The 20597-nt window shown below is 37.9% G+C and overlaps 2 protein-coding genes and 1 long non-coding RNA gene across 5 annotated transcripts; 1 reads left to right on the top strand and 2 right to left on the bottom strand.

Annotated features, from left to right (window-relative positions):
- Positions 1-1949: 1949 nt before the first annotated feature.
- LOC147139962 (uncharacterized) lies at positions 1950-13858 on the bottom strand. Of its 3 annotated transcripts, none has more exons than XR_015088795.1 (6): positions 13804-13858; positions 6372-6820; positions 5222-5308; positions 4849-4978; positions 2482-2711; positions 1950-2395 (listed from the first exon to the last, which is right to left on the bottom strand). It is a non-coding gene; the product is annotated as an uncharacterized LOC147139962 (long non-coding RNA). The 3 variants fall into 3 exon arrangements; XR_015088797.1 differs by lacking the exon at positions 13804-13858 and adding an exon at positions 9350-9422; XR_015088796.1 differs by lacking the exons at positions 4849-4978; positions 5222-5308.
- On the top strand, positions 3737-9372 carry vip (vasoactive intestinal peptide). Its single transcript, XM_086046027.1, has 6 exons — positions 3737-3912; positions 4889-4993; positions 5192-5296; positions 6545-6670; positions 7804-7915; positions 7994-9372. Coding segments are annotated over exons 1-6 (459 nt in total). The 5' UTR covers positions 3737-3910; the 3' UTR covers positions 8003-9372.
- Positions 13859-14399: 541 nt separating the features above from the next.
- On the bottom strand, positions 14400-20019 carry fbxo5 (F-box protein 5). Its single transcript, XM_086045086.1, has 6 exons — positions 19748-20019; positions 18324-18919; positions 16705-16875; positions 16522-16612; positions 15828-16040; positions 14400-15119 (listed from the first exon to the last, which is right to left on the bottom strand). The coding sequence occupies exons 2-6, from the start codon at positions 18914-18916 to the stop codon at positions 14856-14858; spliced, it is 1332 nt and encodes a 443-aa protein (XP_085901212.1). The 5' UTR covers positions 18917-18919; positions 19748-20019; the 3' UTR covers positions 14400-14855.
- Between the last annotated feature and the right edge of the window lie 578 nt (positions 20020-20597).

Genomic DNA, 20597 nt, shown 5'->3' with positions numbered 1-20597 from the left:
ATTTATGCGCTTACTTCATTCAGGAAACAAGCACAAGCTCTGGACGTCTAATTGACGCACGCATGCCCAAAACAAGAGCCCCTATTAGCAAATCCTCCAGGGAACTCTGACCATGAGCCCGTATGAGAAGGTCTCACACTAATCTTAATGAAAGACTTTTTGCACGTGGTCCGAGAAGCGTGTCATCTTTGTCTTTGCTTTAATGCGGCTCATTTGCCAACTTTCATCCGGATCCATTTTGAGCTGCCAATACTGTATGGCAGTGAACCTGATTCACTATCGGGGGAATTTCACCGGAATTGATCTCTAATGTCTTTTGGCTGCGGGCGACAGTCTATCATATGACAGGGCAGGTGTGTGCGAGCGTTTATGACACATTGTAATGCAACATTTCTTCCTTTACAAAGATAATAAGAGGCTTTTTAAACTCAAGTGTCGTGGAGGTGTTAATTTGCCTAATGTAAAGAAAAAAAATTAAGAGGCAGTTATTAACCCATTATTTACAGTCGACAGCAAAATGTGATTTACAGTGAGCAAATGACATTGAACACAACTTTTATATTATGGTATTTATACTGGCTCATATTTAGACGATCAATAAAAAAAAATTGAAGTAATCCATTGATCTTACTTGTTATTGCTTACATTTCTCATGTTTGTTTGTAATGTGGAAGCTACACCAGATGTTGCACCGATTGATGTTTTTTTTGTGTTTACATAGTAATGTACTTTATTTAAAAGTATTTTTATTGTGATTGTTTTATTTGCTATAATTTGTTAAAATTGTCTTCTTTTCAATATGTTTTGGTAAAAATATTTATTATATAATAGAAATAATAATTTGAATTAGTTCACTGTTATTTTTACTAATTAAAGCAATTATTTAAAAAAATTCACTGATGTATTGATGTTGACTGGTGCGCTATATATGTGTCTTTATTTTAATCATTATTATGTGACAATATTTGTATTATGTAATGTCTTATTTACTTATAAATAATTGTAGTTGCTTTGTTTAAAAATCTCATAGTTTTTATTAATAATTTACAACATAGTTTTGAAATTATGTATTAATTTTGTATATTTTGAAATTGTTTTATTATAATAATGACATAATATTATGTACTATTGTATACTTATTTGCCATTCTTTGATTATTAAAAAACGTTTATTTTGTTCTTGTTTTTTTTAAGCATACACATTACTCTCCTGTAGAATAAGTAGGTTTTATTCTGTTGTCATTGTCTTTCAATGAAAAGCATGTATCTTTCTACTTCTTGAGTAAACAAGGAGGAATATGCCATTTATTTTTCGGAAAAAACACCAAGAAAAATCACCAATTTTGGAGATCCATGCTTTTCATTACACAGCTGTTCCATGTCTTAATCTACATTGACCTTTATAGTTCTATAGTTCCGATAAACTGCTCATACATTGTGATTGTCCATCATATCATTTTTTCCCTCAGGACCTGCATTGTTTTGTTTAAAACGCCACATGTATCATCTGTGTCTAATCTGCACTGAGACACCCTCCCGCCTAGCACCACCGTCATGATGTCAGCAATCACCCGCCATTAAAGTCGTCACTCTGGTCTTGGCTAATTGGATGAGGCGGCCCACAGGAGGCACTCAACTCGCCAGGGGATTCCCCTCATCATCACTTGGACCTCTAACTCGGTCCAAGTCTCCACCTAGGCCTAAAAGTGGAGTCACATCCAGTGCACACACCTCATTTAGGAATAAAGATGATCTTCAAGGTAATAAAAATATGCGATGGAAGGCCATGATACCAACATGGGACAAATATATGGTTTACTTACGTCCAATTTTGGAAAAAAATATTATTTTCACGTTAATGCAATGTCTGTAACGCGGAAACACGTAAAAACACGTAAAAAAACAAAATGGAAAAAAATGGACATAAATGTTTTGCACAGGACTGTGACGATATATATATATATATATATATATATATATATATATATATAATTTTTTACATTATGTACTTATTGTACTTATTGATTGCTGGATGGCATTTAAGACATAACATTACAAATCGAAGGTCCAAGACACACACGTACACAAACTTGGTAGCAGCGGTCCTGGTCCAAAGGAACGTTTCCCCTCCCATCCAAACATTCCATCAACATCAACACAATAATGCTTGCTTCCCCTTCCTGGCGGGCTCTGTCTCCAGTCACTGCTGTCAATTACGACCAACTTGGCCCCTAATCTACTTTCTCTGCGGCCTGATCACATTACATTTCACATGGTGCCATCATGGAGGAGAGGATGGGGAGGTGGTAGATGTAATGGGGGACGTGGGGGGTCCAGCCGGCCTGACAAATGTTTGACGTGGGCTTGATGTCATACTGGACTTGCCAATGGAATACCTGTCGCCCATGTCATTTTCATAAATGTTTACCACACCGGAAAGATAGTTGCAAGAAAAAGTATTTTTGGGAATGAGCTGGATCACCTGTACAGTGTATCGGTGTATCGTCTAGTGAGATCCTGGCATCTCCAAAACCACCACTTTTTAGGAAACAAAAAAAAAAAAAAAGGATGGATGGATGGCTGCTTAGATGATTGACTGGATGGACGGATGGTGGGATGTATGCAGCACACAGCTCACGTCATTTGTAACCCTGTGGGTGGCAGATTCTGCAACACTTGTGCGATCTTCTTCAATCTTTTGTCCAGCACATCCTGAAATAGAAAAGAAGAGCGAGCATTGTGCTTACTTCAAGCGATAATCTGTAACATCCACTGTGGGTGTATGTGTGTGTGTGTGTGTGTGTGTGTGTTCGGATTGAACACAACACAAAACAAAAAAGGACACGCACTTAATAGCAGAAGTGTATCGCCACAGGCGAGCTCTTGGTTGCTTTAATCCGCAAGCTAACGTCTCAGATCTGTGCTAGGATTTCAACGGATTTCAAGATGCCGGAAAAAATAAATGCAGAGTTAACCTAGCTGTGAAATAGGCCACTTGGAAAACTTAGAAATTCAAACAATTAAGCAAAACACTTTTTAAAAAATTTTTTTTTAGATAATAATGCGTCCAAAACAGCTACATTGTACTATTTTGTTTTCCATGTTATTATATTTACTTCCATTTATTTACACAATTGGAAACACCATAAAGTGCTAACAAATCTATCATCAATATCACATGCATTATCTATCTATCTATCTAAATTGCAACCATCTTTGCTTTTCACCATCTAATCTACTTTGTACGTGTATTATGATGTGGCCCCCTGGTGGTCAAGGAGCACATATCAAATGGAACGGCACACTATCCATTGAATTGAAGCATGAAAATTGGATATATTTTTGGGGGAGCTGAAAGTGACTCATGTCATTTCCATTTATTTCAAGGGAGAAAGGTGATTTGAGATCTGATTGTTTTGCTTTGAATAAAAGTTGTACCTCAACACGCAGCGATTCCCAATACAGCCATTGCGTTGCATTTGATTAACAATAAAATTTTGTCTTGTTGTTTTTTAACTTGCAAACTATATTTTGAATGACATCATATCCAAGTTGTCCAGACATTGAACTCAGCTCTGGGTCACTCATTTGCTAGTCCAACGATTAATTAAAAAAGAGTGAGAGAGAGAGAAAAAAAACACTAATTTGACCGAGGGCCGTGCAGTGCATCGTGGCGGTGACGTCAGCAGTGACCTACTACGTCTCAGCCCCCCACAGCCCTCCTCTCCTCCCCTGATCATCAAATCTCATTTCGTCTTCTTGGGGGTCCACAGGGAGCGCGCAAGTGTATAAAAGAGACAACACATCACAACAGCTAACACAGCAACACAACAAGGGAGAGGACGACAGCCAACAAACCAGGATTTCTGCGCATTTAGCACACTTTCTTTCTTTCCTTCATTCTACGACACATGTAAGACTTTTTGCACTAATTCCAGAATTTGGCTGCAAGCTGCATGTTCCTGTATTTTTTTTCTTGGTGCCAAACATTTTACGCGCTAACTTAACAATTGTAATTTAACATTTCGTTTTTTTAAGTGGATTTGAGTGGTTTCGGGATTGTGGTGGTGTAGAACGGTCGTCCAAACTCGAGCGCAAGTTTGGTTCCGTGCGTAATTACGCATTGGTTTCGCCGTGTTTTCGCTCTTTTTTTTTTACGATATTGACCATCTATTAAGACGCTTTAAAGTATCCATATGTTTATGGCAAAAGGTATTTAGCTCATTTTTGGTTGAACCGTAGTGTCACATTCGTCAGATAAAACAAGGCTAAACCAAAATAGTCTTGCTTACCTTTTGTAATATGAGCGCTCCAGCCGCTGAGAGGAAACGGGGAAAACAGCGAATATTCTTAAACTAAAAACGGATTTAAATCATATTTAAGTATTGCCTGCACTCTCATTTGGATTGTGTCCCGTGCGTTATTACGCACTGGTTGGGTGTTATTTTACAAGATCTGCCGCCCTTCAAAATGCGTTTTAAGGATAATTAACCATTGGCTGTTATTCACATTTGGTTGTAAGATAGTCAAGAGAAGACTGAATGCATTCGCTGGTTTCAGTATATCCTTACAATGATTATTAAACCTCAATTACCGAATCATTTAAACAAATTAATCATTTTGTTATGTACTAATGTGTGATTGTTGGGTAAATTAATTTCCAAAACTCATTTGGACTTGTCCTGTGTGTAATCACGGATTGGGTACCCCGCCCACCTCCCCCACCCAAAATGACCTTTGACACATCTTCCATGACTGTTAGTATTTAAGAGAAATTACGGTTGAACGAGAGTGGGCATATTGTGTGGGCATATTGTCATTTTAGCCAAATGGAAATATTGGGACTTACGTTTTGAATCATGGGAGGATGACGTTTCTCTTCTTCTCAGGTGTAAAGCGATGTCACAACGGAGCGGCCCCCATCTTCTTCTTCTCTTTGCCCTCTTCAGTGTGCTCTACTGCAGGACTCTCAGTCTGCCCTACACATCCATGAGGTCAGAACAACCGCATGCTCTTACAGTATTTTGTCTGCGTTATTTATCTTTGTTGTTTTTGCTATTTTCAAGTAATGACAAAAGGTTAAAAACACATAGTTGAAAGAGGCATTATGATTCTGAGTGATGCTTGGCATTTGTTGATTCGATTATGTGAGTCATTTGTTTTTAATGCATTGCAACGATTGTCTCATGTAGACCAACGAGACACGCGGACGGTCTTTTCACCAGCGGCTACAGCAAACTTCTGGGACAGCTCTCAGCCAGGAGATACTTGGAGTCTCTGATTGGGAAGCGAGTCAAGTAGGTGGATGCCTGTATCAGTATTGTTGAGAAAACATTGTCTTAAACGGCTTAAATGGAGAATAATATATAGTTTGACTATAGTGTCACTTTTATGAGTGGACTTGTTTCACAAATGTGGTTGTTTTGTTTAGGTTGCCTTACCTTTTTTTTGCAAAGACCATTCAAATTGTCACAATTTAGAAAACAACACTTCAGTTGCCAACAATAAATGTAAATTGTCATCATTTAATCAACAGGCATTTAAAATGACTGTGCTCATCAAAACAGCTGCCTAAAATGATTGCAAAAAATGCAAATAAAAACATGACAATTGGAAGATGTCTGGAATCAGATCTGAAGTATGGTTATCTTTAAGTTACCCTTCTGTTTTTTGGGAAACCAATCAATCAAATCATCCCAATATCGTCAAATGGCATTGAAATGAACATACTCTACAATTCGGCTGCAAAAACGAGACAACTGGACGATGTCCGGCGGGGAATTTAGGTGTCATCTACTTCTTGCTGAAATCAGTAATATATGTACAGTGTATCAGTATCTGTATTTTGTTGTTTTACTGAACTACATTTTTAAAAAAAGTATTTTCAACTTGCTCTTTCTTTTTGTAAACAGCCCTTCATGTAAATTGTCCAAATATAGTCACGAGCATATAAATCTATGTACTCAACAGTTTGGCTTAAAAAAAAAAAAAAAACAAACAAAAAAAAACACCTGAGAATTGGAAGATGTGAGGATTTTGAACTGAATGACAATAAAAATGTAATTATTTTTAAGTTGCCTTTTCTTTTTGCGAACACCAACACAATGAAATTGTCCAAATTTAGACAGTAGGAATTTAAACAGATATAGTCAACAATTCATCTGCAAACATGTAACAAAAGGAGGATTTCTGGTCGGATATGTGGGTGTCATCTACTATTGCGCATCTGCACTTAAAGTGAGGAATGCACGTCTAGGCTGTTGTTGTCCAGCGAAAAACCCATATCTCCAAATTTTGTCTTTTTTTTTTTACAAATACATTTTTGTATGCGTGTGGGTCCAGTGACATTTGCAATGATAAGAGCTGACTTGCCTGATGATGCATGTTGTTAAAGGTTAAGTGATGCCATGAGTGCTTGCTTGCACGTTGTTGCACAGCCAGCAGGGTTGGAGGACGAATCGGAGGAGGAGGGCGGGAGGGATAATGGCTTATCACTTATGTCCTTTCTTGTCTTACTTTGACTCGACCGTGTCACGTGCGTCCAGTGACGAGCTGATGGACGAGCCGGTCAAGCGCCACTCGGACGCCATCTTCACAGACAACTACAGCCGCTTCCGCAAACAGATGGCCGTCAAGAAGTACCTCAACTCGGTCTTAACGGGGAAGAGGAGGTAAGGGGGGACCCGACGTGCTTGGATAGATGTCTTCAAGGGCTGTGGGAAACAAAAAGCAGTCGCTGACAATGCAGGCTTCCTCATCTTGTGCTGGATCCTCCAAACCAATAGGGGGCAGCAAACAAGGAAAAACTACCACAGATGTTCCTAAAAAAAAAAAAAAAAAGGGATAGAATTAGAAGGTCCAAATTTAAACGTTAACATTTTTGGGGGTTTTATGAAATTAATTCTTTTGTCAAGTTCAGGAATTCCAATTAGTATAAATATAAACATAAAAAAAGAGACGATAAAGAAATAAGCTTGTTTTGCAAAGCGTAGTCAAGCCAGAGGTCACACACACTGTAGTATTTGTGTGTTCATGTCAGCTTTTAAGGGGCGTGGCCTAGTTAGCAATGTCAGCTACACTTGGCCATTTCGCAAGCAAGTTAGTTAACTGTCTGCTCCATGCTCCTTGTGAGTGTTTTCATTTTGTATTTGAGTGTTTGGCTGTTTGTTCTGTTCAATAACTGGCTAAGAGTGCACCTGGCGACTGTCGCTCTAATTTATTTATTTTTTGTGCTGGAAATTGTGACACTCAGAAGTCAAGGTAACACCGTATTTGCGTATTTAATTGGGAGGAGCTCCACACATAATTGTTGATCATAACAAAAGTTACAAAAGCTGCTTTCTGTGCCAAGTTTAGTTCCATGGCTGTCAGTGCATTTTTCCTCTCTGGGTTACAACAATGATGAGCCTAAGAAAGAAAAACAATTGGATAGAAACAATTTGGTCAAGAAACAAACTGCGAAGCAACCGATCTCCAAATACAAGTTAATCTTTTCTTAAAATGTAGGCTTCTTAGAACCTTAAAATCTAGATTTATTTTAAGAAACACAAGCAGTTTTTCGGCTAAAACAACCTAGTAAAAAATGACATTTTCTCATACAGAAGACAACATTGGCAAAAGTTACCACCCATGTTCATGCCATAAAATACTTGCAAAAATGTTAACTACAACTGAATTGTACTCAGGCAGTGATTCTTTCGCATACCACTAGAGGGAGCCCGTGCACGACTAGCAGTACCCGTCGCGGATTTACACGACACATTTGTTATAATCATAAAAACGTGTGTTTTCGCCACCTCAACAGTCTAGAAAATGTCGGCACGAGCGACCCGGAAGAGTCCAGGGACGACCCCGACACCTTCCAGGAGAGCTACGACGACATCAACGTCGACCACCTGCTAAACAACTTCCAGCTGGTACGCCATACACGACACGTATAACATCTAGCTCTTCTTCAAGTCAACTTAACCTTGTCGTCGTTTTTGCTAACGCAGCCGCTTTGAGGAGAGGTCCCAATTTCCGGAGTCATTGTGGTGAAAACATCCGTTCCAGCAACAACAACAACAACAACAACAACAACAACAACAACAACAACAAAACAACAACAGCATTCACCCAAAGATCCCAGCAAGGCTGACACGCGTCCAGTGTGGTTCTAATCTAGTTTTCCATCACTTAACACACGTATTAGACCATCAGGCATTCAAAAAATGAGATCAAAGAAAAGCTTTAATGCAGATTTTCCATTTCGGTTCATTTCAAACAGAATTAAAGTAGTTTTGAACTGAAATAAGTGAAGCCAATTTTTGTGCTAAAACTGATTGGTATTTGGAACTGTTCATAATTCACTCTACCTTGACTAAGGCCTCAGTTCCAGTTCAAGGTGGAGGGAATTATGAACGGTCCCAAATAGCAGTCAGTGTTAGCACAAAATCTTTAGGCTTCTGCTAGAATGCAAAAAAAAAAAAAAGTCAGGCCTACTAGAACAGCTGAACTTTATCTTGAGTTAATCAGAGGCACTTTAAATGGCTCCCATTTAACATGAGTTTGAATGTGATTGGTTAATTCTGAAAACAGTCACATCCAAATAGTGAGGGTGTTTATTTTTTTCCTTTTCCTTTTGAAAAGACACATTTTCTTCTAATTGCGTTTCACAGGTTGTAATTCCCAATGCTGTTGATTTGACATTGGGTGGTGGTCTAATACATTTGTTAAGCATTGTACATACGTTTACAGTTTGACAGCTTTTGCACATGAATATCGACACAAAATTGTCCTAAATGTCAGATAACAACAATTAAACATTTAACATCCAAAGAGTTTCTTTCCCAAATGTGGATGAATGGGATTTTTACTTTTATTTTCATCACTAATAATTATCGACTGACACCCTGGCAATTATTTACTTTTAACTCAACAATTTGGGCCAGTCCCACTTGTGCACTTTTCAGCAAGAATGTGGCATTCACCAACGTATGTTTTGATTCTACAGGTATACATATAATACTGTAGAATTTGAAATCCCGCTATAGCTTGACTTTTAAAAATCCCTATTTAAGAACTCTTTGTTGGAACATATTGGTCAACCATTTTGTTCACATTACAAATGGGAATACTTTGTCGAATTCCACGATATCCGACTGGTTAACGGACTGAAGCTGAGGACGAGGAGGAGCAAAGTGTATTTTTTCCAATGGACCCCATATGCATTTAATCACTTTCTACTACTGTACTCGACTTGTAGAGCAAACAGAGTCCTAACTGTGCATGGAGCTGCCTATAGCGCATTTTATTGACGACGACGACCATGTACTAATGTATGTATGTATGTTTGTATGTGCACCACTCACCAAATAAAAGAAGTCCCTTTTATTTTTCAACGCTGACTCCTTTGGTCTGCCTCATTGTTTCACCCCCACGAAAAAAAAAAAAAAAGATATAGGAAAAAAGTCAGAATTTACCAGATAAAATGTGGGTTATTACCAGGATAAAGTTGTATTTTACAGCATATAAAGTTTTACCATCTTGCAAATAGTCTTCATGTTAAATGAAAAATAAAGTGAAAATATTTAGACTGAACATATGCGTATTGTAGAATGTACCGGTAGATTATTATTATGGTAAAATGTAACAAAAAATCTTATTATTAGAGTAAAATCATAATTTCATTGGAATAAAGACATAATATTACTTGGACTGAAATCGCCTCTTTTGAAGAGTTTTTTTTTTCAATCAAACCCTTCACTGTTGTAAACAAATATCATAATAACATCATTGTATTATTCAACATAAAACAACAAATAGGACACAGTCAACAGTGGTACTATTTTAACTAATTTATGTTTGACAATATCTTCTTCCAAATAAGGTATTAATGACCACCAAATTTTCCGTTTGGTGCAAGACGGGCCAAATTATTCCTCCTCAGTGTTGTTGTGAGTCACTTTGTTTGCGAGTGTCACAAGGAAGTGGATATTTGACTCATAAATGTCAACAAGGAACGTTCTGCGGGGCCGCACGCTGACGTGTCTCGATAATTGCGACGAGCCGAGGCGTCCCTCCTATATGGACGCACGATTGATTTTTGCTGACTCGGCACAATCATAGAAAAATATAATAAATAATTTTTAAAAGCCACTATGTAGTTTGTCGTCACATGGTTTAAGGTTTACAAATCAAGGAGGATTTGTGGCAAATGTAGTTTATATGGTTTGGCCATACAGTATATTGTTTGTGTGCGTACATGTAAAATATTACATGGGAAACAAGTACAGCGAAAATATGTTCAATATGAAAAAAATACAAAAATTTAATTGTAAATTTGTGAGGAAAAACTTCATATTATGAAAAATATTGTGTACCGGTAATTGTACTAGAAAAATATTGTTATTTAATAAAAATTGAAATTTTTGAAATGACTAGAATCAAGCTGCACTTTAATAACAACAATGTCGTCATTGTTGTAAGAATAGTCACGACGAGAAAAAAAAACTGTCATTTTATGTGGGAAATATTTAGAGAAATAAAGTTTTCGCAATATTATGAGAATAGAAAAAAAGATGTAATTTTACAGTATATTGAAAAAATAACCTTATGATGAGGAAAACATTCAATGAGGCAAAAGTCTTAATATTATGAGAAAACAGTGGTAATTTATTGAGAACAACTTTTGTATAATATTATAAAAAGTGAAAACAACGGTCCTTTAACATTAACAAGTTGTGATATTCCAGAATAAAGGTGCATTTCTATGCGAAAAGTCGTAATATATTACACAAATAGTCTTAACATGATGAGCCAAAAAAAACTACTATTACGAGAAAAAGTCTTTTCAAGATTAGCATTGTTTTGTGTTTGTGTCACGCTATGTTGACAATACAATTCTCGTAATATAAACAACAATGAAAATGGAACTTTTACGTTGGGAAAAAAAGCCATACGAGTGACATGTTCATTTCCAAGACTAAAGTCAAAAGTTGTTTGTGGCGTCTGCGTTTTGATATCAACACGTCTTCTTTTTGTAACAGTACATGCATTCTATTCCGTGTGGCTGTCAGTTATGTATCCATATGTTTTGTGTGTGCGCGTGTGTGCCCGCTCTTCGGGACATACGTAATTACTGTCTGCTTTGTGGAGAGGCTTTACTCATTAACTCTCATCACTGATGATCTTAATGGACCAAACAGGGTAAAAATAGACAACAGAGAGAGGGCTCGAGCCTTTCAACACAGCGTGTTGGTGTGAGTGCGCGCGCGTGTGTCAGTTAAAGCGGCTTAAAAACACCAACAAATTTTTGTAAGTGTTTTTAAATATAACACATAACATAACACGTTAAATAACACATAACACAATAATACAGCCATCACATAACGAAATAGAATGTAAAGAATGGCACAGTTTGCAACAGCTATTTTGAAGTATTATTTGTTTTTAGCAGAGGATAAAGAATATATGCCTGGATGGGAGTATTGCTGTATGGTCTACTTGCATGTGTTTCTACTGTTTGTGTTCAAACAAAAGTTGATTAAAGAGTTATAATTACCGCAACTGTTGATGCTAGTTTCATAAACCTGTTTATGGCGTTTTGCAAGGTGTCGTAGCATAAGCTAGCGGACTTTCCTAAGCAAGGTTATTTTAGCTACCTAAAACTAAAATTGAAAAAAAAAATGTTAACAAAGTAAAATATTTAAAAACGAACAAACTATACAGTATAATTATTCTATGTTTACAAAACTAACAAAAAACTCAGGACATATCTCATAAGTTGGGCCATTGCAAGTCAAGGAACCATTGTACTTGGCTTCTGGAGATGGAGTGCAGAAAGTTTGGGGGCGAGCCTATTTATTAGCACACACACCTTATGTGTGTCAGTACAGCAGGCCATCAATAAAACGGCAAGATAAATGATCCCGAGTTGCAGAGTGACTAAAAGGCCACAGTGGCAATTCATCAGCAGCCTCCGCTCTGACGTCAACAACGCTGACGTTTTTAACTTGAGAGGGAAAAAAGACATGGAGTAAAATCCTTCCAGACCAAAAAATGCTCATAATATGTCCAATAATATGTTTTTCATACATTTAGTCTCACCCTTGAAGGACTTTACAAAATCTCAAATGGTCTCTGATAAAAATATGTAAATTGAAAAAATAATACGGTGCGACTGGGGCTACATTTTGCAACAGAATAATGAATTAATTGAATTATTAACATATTTTTTAATTACTATTTTTTTTTAAAAATAGAAAATACAGTATGCAAAAAATGAATTAACATAGATAGTACAGGTAATTATGCAGTAATAATTTAATTTAATTAAATAATATTTAAAATTAAAATCAGTTTTAAAAGACATTAATATATAGTAAGACCTTAAAATGCATGTACACTTTATTCAATAAATTCCCCAAAAATGTGAAAAAAAAACCCTGTATCATCATTTGATTTTTATTACAAAATTGAATGAAAATTGAATTACAGGTACAACTAAAATTCATTTTGAAATTGATTACCACATTGTAATACTTAAACATTTTTTAAGGTAGTAATAAGTTAATGTAAACTTTTTTCAATAAAATACAAAATATGTGAAAAATAAATTAACATATTTGTTGTGTTAGTGTAATAACTAAATAATTCAAATTAGTAAATTAGTAGAAAGGAGTTTAAAAACATTATTGTTATACATTTAAATTAATCCCCAAAATAATGTAATAAAGTATTTATTTAAAAAAAACAGACAAATTTTAATGACCAGAAAAACAAGGTATATATTGAATAACAATGTTGTTGTTATCCTTTCGGCTTTTCCCCTCAGGGGTCGCCACAGCGAACCAAGTGAAAGTGAAGTGAAAAAGTGACAAGAAAACTAACATTATAAAATGACCCGTCTGTTTATAACTTTTTTTTTTCAAATTAATTAGATTATTGGTTCAAATATGTTTATCCGCATTTTATAACTTTTGTAATTAAAAATCAAATCTATTTGCCCATTTCTGAAGATAAAATATTTATTAATATAATTTTAGTGAAACAAGTTATTATTAAAACTATGTAATAAATGTTGAAATAAATGTTTTTTAATTCCAAAATGTTGACTTTTTTTTTTCTTCAAAATTGTATTATTTTATTAAATTATTATTTGGCCTGTCAGTCAATTCTTAGAATACCATTCGTTTTCTTTTATTTTATTTTCCTGGGCTGAGATTCAACTCCAGAACATTAGAACTCTGAGGCAGAAAATGCTCACCATTAGTCCATTGTGCTAACTTAACTTTACCGTGGACTGTAAGGGAAATATTTTGGGAGCATTTGGTTATGTAAATGCCTTTAAAAAAATATTCTCCACACATTAATCTCAAGGAACAACTTTAGTAGTTTGATATTGATGGAAACGAAACAACACTACCATCTAATGGCGAAAATTTAAGAGGACTTATTGAGGGTAATTTAGGTACAAGAGAACAGTAGGTTAGAAATTCAGAGTGGTTTGATTTGCGTACCCGACCTTTCAAACAATATCCGTCAAACGTCCTCTTCTCTTCCTTTTCTCAACATTTATTTGGGGTTTTGCAAATACTATGTTTAGTAAGGGTGGCTGAGTTGCACACTTCCCAGCATGCTTTTCAACGCTCCTTGTAAAGAGTGGAAGTGAACCAAGCAAGACGTTGCTCTTTGTTGTGAGTGTTGCTGTGACGTCTTAGAAGATGGCAGAGCAAAGAACAAAGGAACATTAGAGATGAAAGAGCAAGAGGGACATTTAAACTTGAGCACTGGCCACGTGAGGAAACTTAACCGTCGTACTTACCGTGACGACATGAAGACAGGAAGTGATGTCACGGTACAGGAAGTGTCACTGTCCTGAGCGCTTGGGCTTGCATGCCTTGCAAAATGGCCTCTTTTCTCTGCTTTGCGTAGACAGTGACATGTACAACTACTAAATGTTAACAGTCAAATAGTTATTGTTGGTAGGTGTTTAGGTCTTCCTGCGGTTCAAAAATCACATAATTGGTTTATAAAACTCTTAAAGGAGGGGAAAGCAACTTACTTTATAGCAGGCAACCCATTGTTCTTAAAACAAATTCGTAAATCTCACAAATTCTCAGGTATGAAACTTATGCTTGCTCATATTTTTTTCCTTCAGTATTGGCTCTTGAATGAGTTGAATTTTAAACTGCTTCTCCAGCAACAAAATGTACGTTATAATTTGACACCTATCTAAATTTAAACTTAATTGACCTTAACATACTCAATATCTGAATGAAGTCTTTACAGTAAATTTGAGCCAAAATATGACGAACAGTACAGTACAGCAGTTTGGCCACAAAGGATCGACACAAACTTATGAAACGTCTCACACAAGTTTTTTTTTTTTTTTAGCACAATGATCCACAGAGGCAAACGTGAAGTTTTATAAAACATTTATAAGGGAATGTCAATACAAACAGTACAGTAAGTAGTTACAACTTTTCCAAAGCGAACATTTATTTAAAACAATGTTGTAACATGTTCTATATACATAAAACGACAAAATATTTACAATCACTTTAAAACGTGATTAAAAGCTACATCTTTAAAGTGTCACCATTTTCTTTTGTCGTCGTTTTTTTTTTTTGGTCAAGATGTTGTGCGCTCACTGACGACATCGATGTGAGCCCAAATAACACGGCCTATTGGCTGATTGTCCAGGATGCTTTTGAAAACAAGTGCTTGAGTTCATTCAGTCGCGCCAACCGTGGAGGTGTGCTTGTAAAGCATCATTTTGAATCACAAACACCTTTAGAAACCCACACCAACAAACCCCTTTGAAACCCCCCCACTTTGGCAACAGTACACAGAAGATGAACCAGCTACGCCTCGTCATAACCTCCTGATGTTCCTTTTGCTCTGCGCGCTGCCGGGAAGGAGGGAATAGGCGCTGCCCGAGGTGGGCAAGCAGGAGCGGCAGTGCACCACCCGGCACGGGGTGGACCCGTGGAAGACCTCCAGGCAGCGGGTGCAGAAGTCAAACTGGCAGGAGGGCCGCATGCACTTGGCTCGCTGGGCCTCGGGCGAGTGCGTGGCGGGCGAGCCGCACTGCTTGCACGACCGCAGGGACTCGTGCTGCTTCAGGGTGCTGGCGGCCTGAGGGAAGGGATAGGAAAAATAGACTTGCAGCTTTAATTCAAGAGGTTCCACATTTGCAATTTTGCAGTTAAAGACATTTTTGGAAGCACTGTCTGTGCAAGGACAAATCAATGTGATTAAAGTGTGGACTAACCTTGAATTGAGTAGGTTTCACAGCCACTACCTACATTTTAGGAGCTAAAAAGTATTTGAATTTTATTAAAATATTGCTTTGGTGTTAGCCATGTCGAAATGAAGTGGGGAGCATTTCGTCTGGCAAAAAGTGCTCTACCACCATCTTGTAGACAATTACAAACCTTTTGGGCTGGGTGGGCATCAATTACATGTAGCTTTTCACTATTTGCAGCACAGCTTGTATTCTGTGTACATTGTCATTTTGTCCAAAAAATTCTGAATACCCAAAAATCTTATGTCTGTCCAAATATTGTACAATACACATTTTAGAAGTGCACAATTTCAGCTTTAATTTAAGCCGTTTCACAACGAAATAAATGCATCATTTACCATTTAGGAATTACGGCCATATTTGGCAGTCACTCCGTTTTGGGGCCTCAAAGGTTTATTAGGTCACTTTGTCTGAATACTTTTGAATTACTAAAACAATATATTTTTTTAATTGGGTGAAATTACCAAATTAAACCTTCCAAGTCCACACTTCAATCACATCTTGACCGTCTTATTTCAAATCCCTTGCAGGGGACTGACCTGAATGTACTCGTTGAAGCGAGAACACTGCAATTGAGAAAGGCTGTTCTTCTGCGTGGAGGCATTCCGTCTGCTGATGGAGGAGGATGACGATGCTGTTGTAGATGGAGGGCGTGGAGAGGCCACTTTCTGCATGCAGGATAGAACCACACGGGACACGACTCCGTCCCTCGTAAGACCGGAACTCTTTAGCTTTACAGAGCTTAATGATTCCTAAAATGAATTTTAAAAAAAACAAACAGGGAAATAAGCTGTTGTTTTTTTTAAGAGTTGTCATACAAAAAGCTACCCGTTTTAGAGTAATTTCTCCCCCACAAGTTTGTATTCTTTACAGTTGACAATCATTTGCTTTTTTTGTGTGTGGAATTAAATAATTCTTATAATGGTTAAAATGGGAAATCAATCAATTACATTGTCCATTAATTTAAAATGTGGAAAAAAATTCAGTTCAATAATTTAAAAAATACATTTAATGTAAGTAAGAATTTATTATCTCATGGATGTTTTTTTATTATTAAATTCATCTAATTTCGATTTCAAAAAGTCACAGAAATTTTGTGCATTTAATTACCCATTATGGAAGGATTTTAGCAGCAAAAATTAAAAGAATTTTTAAATGCCTGTAGTTTTTTAACAGTACTTGCAACAACTAACACCCAAAAGCGCGTGTATGTGTCCGAGTTTGTGTATTCACCTGAAGCATCTGCTCAGCTTGCCGGCACCTTTTCAGGGCAGCGCTATCTTCACGTATGATCTTCCTCCATGTTCTGCTCACCTTCTTGCAACTGCAGAAAAAAAAATGTTGGTACCTCACGGCCACAACAACGTGCAACCCAGTGCCCGCCAGAAATTATCTACCGGTACAGTGTGCGTCTACCTGATGAGGTCCATGTCTCCCAGCAGAGACAGGATGTTGGCAAGGATGCTTCTCATATTCTTGGACAGAAGAGACGAGAACACATCCACGAATTCCAGGCCCATGCGGCCTCCGATCACCTGGTGCAGCAGATGATCTTCGGCCACCTTGGAGATTATGCTCCAGTCGTACCTGAGATGACAAACAAAAACAAAAATATTGAACAAGGGATAACAGAGTTCCCCCACATATTTTTTGGGGAACCTAACCTCCATAATTTAAATGTGAAAAATTGCATTAAACACATGGTGTTTCATGAAAAGGTTTTGTAAAAGGAATTTCAACATTTTCCTAATGTTCTTGTGCTTCTTTGCATCAAAACAAAGGAAAAACATGATATTTTGGTTATTTGTAGCAGAGTATGGTATAATTTTAATGGTCCAGCCGACTTGACATCTGCCGAGGCTGTATATGGCCCACAATGTGAAATGAGTTTGACACCCCTGATCTAGAGCCTGCAATTACTTTGGGGGCATGTCGGCTGGATGTTTGTCTCGTAGCAAAGTATGTTGCTTTTGTTTGACACAGTACATTGATCACTAGTTTAATGGTGTAAAACGTCTTTCACAAAATAGTTTGTGTCCAGATGAGTTTGTCTTTATAACCCGTCGAAGCTTTTCCAGCTCGCCCTAGCTTGCTGACTGCTAACAAAGAGACGAGTTGGTTTACAACACATCGCTCAGCAAAATGTTCCATCAACGTATATGAAATTTGTATACCTATATAATTAACAGATTAATGTTGAACAGCGGTGTGAAGTAAATCTTAGTAACATTATATGTTGTGATGGTGTTCAATGGTCACGTTGAAGATTTGACAGCCATTGCGTGCGTCTGCTTTCAAACAACTTCGTTTATGCCTCCGGTTAATTTGAATCACTGCCGGTATCACAAAATAAAATCTCTTGTTGACCGATTAGAGCAACCATAAACAGCACAGGTGTTAACCATTTTTAGAAACACATAACGGACTTCTGTTATCTCACTCACTCGACCGCCTGCCCCTCTGGCAGCATACCAATGTGACGTCACGCATTGGGGGGGGTCGGTTAGAATCACTGAATATATTTTACAAGTACAAATGCTGCACCTTGCTTTATTACAAATGTACATTCATGTGAATACAGAATGTATCCCATGTCTCACTCTCACAAGCACGAAGAGCTACGAAAATAGGCTGTTTAGCCAACATATGTATTTTGTGTGGATATGTTACTACAGATACTTCGCAAGTGATGATTTAAATATGAATAATTTTACATCCAAGTGAGTGTGCAATTCTTTAGAATTACAAAAACAATTGCGCTTATTTGGGATTTTTCTTTTTTTTTTTTTCAAACGGCGAGGTATCGGTTGGCTGAGAGTGAGAACAGGTACAATGGAATACTTTTAAAGGTGTTTTTCATGACTGTGCTTTATTAGTATGCAAAATGTCACTATCAAAAGTGGGTCTGGAATGCATCTCCCACATGTTAAACAGTGGTTAACTGCACTTAACGTGTAGCATTTGAGTGGCTTGACACAGGTGTGAATTTTCCGTTTTCTATTGTATATATAATTTGTTACCAATTCAGCCCCTACCTCTTATTCTTGCTGTAACCCTTCGCAAGCTCTTGACACACTGCCAACTGGAACTTGACGATGGGCAGGTTGGAGTTATCGTAGTGCTCAGAGGGGGTGGAAGACAAGGAGTACGTGAGTGGTTTGTGCCTGCAGTGGTCTATGGGTGTGGAAGCGGCCCCTAGGCTCACGGGGCAGCCTGAAACCATGCCGTCTTCACATTGAGGGGCCTGTTTTGGTGTCACAGTAGGAGGTGGAAGGGGGAACAGGATTTGGGTTTTTTTCCCCTGACTGTAGCCTTCCCCTTCGTCAATATGGCTGTTGTACAAGGACAAGTAGCCGCTGTCCTCTAGCGCCTCGTCGAAGGTACTCTCGTGCACCTTGACCGTCTGGTTTTCTTTGTCTTGGGCCGCTCCGAGGGAATCATTAAGGGGGAACAATACTTTGGACACCCTGGTAATGGGCTTGAGGGGGAGGGGGTCCTTGATGGGTGAATCTTTTCCATGGGGGCCCAAGGGCTTCTCCGGGGAGCCCCTCTCCACGTTCGGCTTGGCCTTGACCACGTCGTATCGTGGGCACTTCATGTTAGCTTCCTCACAGTCGAACAGACACATACACTGCAGACACAAAAGAGAGGGTTTAACTTCACGTTTTAGCACAGAATGTCACTCCATAATGCTCTGGCGAATAAGTATGATTCAGTTTCAGAAGCAAAAAGGGTTTGTGCCACTTTCTGCTCACTGTCCAATTTTCAAACATATCACATTAATGAAAGCAGTGAAGTAAACTGCTCTTCGTCTTATTACAGCTTGCTTTTGTTCTGGTTCTGAATGTGCTGCAGCTCAGTGCTGGGGGCGATATACATATGGGCCACCCCAAAATCCTAAACTATTTGCCACCTTTAACGGCCCAAAATAACTGCCATTTACGAAATCAGTATGCCATTGCTTGATGATTCCCTTTCAGTTTTAAGCGTGTAAATGAACGCTGAGAAACCCTTCGAATTTTCTGTCAGCGGGCCTCGGAGGTAGTTTACCTTTAGCATAGGTTGCATGCAAGCTAACATAGCTACCTCAAACATGAATTTATGTTATTTTTAATTTAGGTTATTGTCGCAACCGTCCTTGAAAGTGGTCGCACATTGTTTCGTTACAGTTTCGACTGAAGTGAGACCACTTTGACGCAATGTAGATTTTGCGCGGGCCAGCCATTTCGACGCCAGACTAACTGACTCATTCTTTACGCACATATAAGCCATTAAAATACCACAACGTCTTACTTAATACATTCTAGACAGGAGGGAAAACATCACAACCTCACATTATTGGTTTTAAATAGACACAGCAGAATATGCTCAAATCAATGTACTGATAGTTTACATTTCCGTTGGATTAACTTGACACCTCGGTGGCAGTACATACAAATGAAAGTGACTGCTCACTCACCCTCAATGCTTCTTTCCGTTTTTGCACAGCTTCTTTCCTCTCTCTCTTGCTCTGCTATGTGACCGGTTGTGTTTTTTTGGGGGGGTATAAAACAAATAAGAAGTTCAGCGCTCATAAAAGTCGTCCTCTCATCGCTTTTCCGTTTCGAATTCGGCGGTGAGAAGGCGCAAAAGCATTCAAAGAGAGGCGGGCGGTTCACCATTTAAACCTCCGGCCAATCAGCGGCAACGGAAGTGCGCGGGGAGGAAACGGCACTAGGGCGGATAACCCGCGCATGCGCGGTGAAGCGCGGGCGATTCCCCATTTAAACCAGCAACCAATCGAGAGCTACGTTGGGGAAGCGGGCGAAATTTCACCACGGTGCATGCGCAGTGAACAGGGTGACCTGCCGTTATCTTTTTGCAACTGCAAGTGACCTTTTCTGTCAAAAATATTAGAGGTACATATTAAACATTTAACAAAGATAAAGAACATGTCTAAAAATCAAGATAAATATTACTCCATAACAAACAACAAACAGAAAGGAGGATAAAGAAGGAAAATGAAAAAATTACATGAAAATAAAGCTAGAGGTTATGCTGTTTCATGCGAGGGAAAAGAGGGTCATAATTTGACTGATACGACGTTCGCCTTTAGCTCTGCTGTTACACACAAAACACCTAGAGGCAGAGCACAGCTGCCAAATGAAATATTACTTGGACGTTATACCATCCATATATCAGAAAATTCAAACTGGAATCCTCTTTTTTATTTTTCGGATTTACAAACGGGTTGGTTTATTTCAAAACTTATGAGCCTGTTATGATTCAGGCTGAATTTTTAAATTGTAGTTCATTTTTGAAAAACACAG

Source organism: Filicampus tigris, chromosome 11 (genome assembly GCF_054856515.1).
Source record: "Filicampus tigris isolate MCC_2025a chromosome 11, RoL_Ftig_1.0, whole genome shotgun sequence".
Taxonomy (NCBI): Eukaryota; Metazoa; Chordata; class Actinopteri; order Syngnathiformes; family Syngnathidae; genus Filicampus; species Filicampus tigris.
Note: the sequence above shows the minus strand (reverse complement) of the source record. Positions and strands in the feature narration are given on the sequence as shown.

Excerpts from the sequence above, each read along its gene's own strand:
- fbxo5 (XM_086045086.1), bottom strand. The coding sequence starts at position 18,916 with ATGTGTCTGTTCGACTGTGAGGAAGCTAACATGAAGTGCCCACGATAC. Across the intron at positions 16,613-16,704 it reads GGAGACATGGACCTCATCAG|TTGCAAGAAGGTGAGCAGAA; the intron begins GTAGACGCACAC and ends TTTTTTCTGCAG. Across the intron at positions 15,120-15,827 it reads GCTTCAACGAGTACATTCAG|GCCGCCAGCACCCTGAAGCA; the intron begins GTCAGTCCCCTG and ends CCCTTCCCTCAG.
- vip (XM_086046027.1), top strand. Across the intron at positions 4,994-5,191 it reads CTGCCCTACACATCCATGAG|ACCAACGAGACACGCGGACG; the intron begins GTCAGAACAACC and ends TGTCTCATGTAG. Across the intron at positions 6,671-7,803 it reads GTCTTAACGGGGAAGAGGAG|TCTAGAAAATGTCGGCACGA; the intron begins GTAAGGGGGGAC and ends CCACCTCAACAG.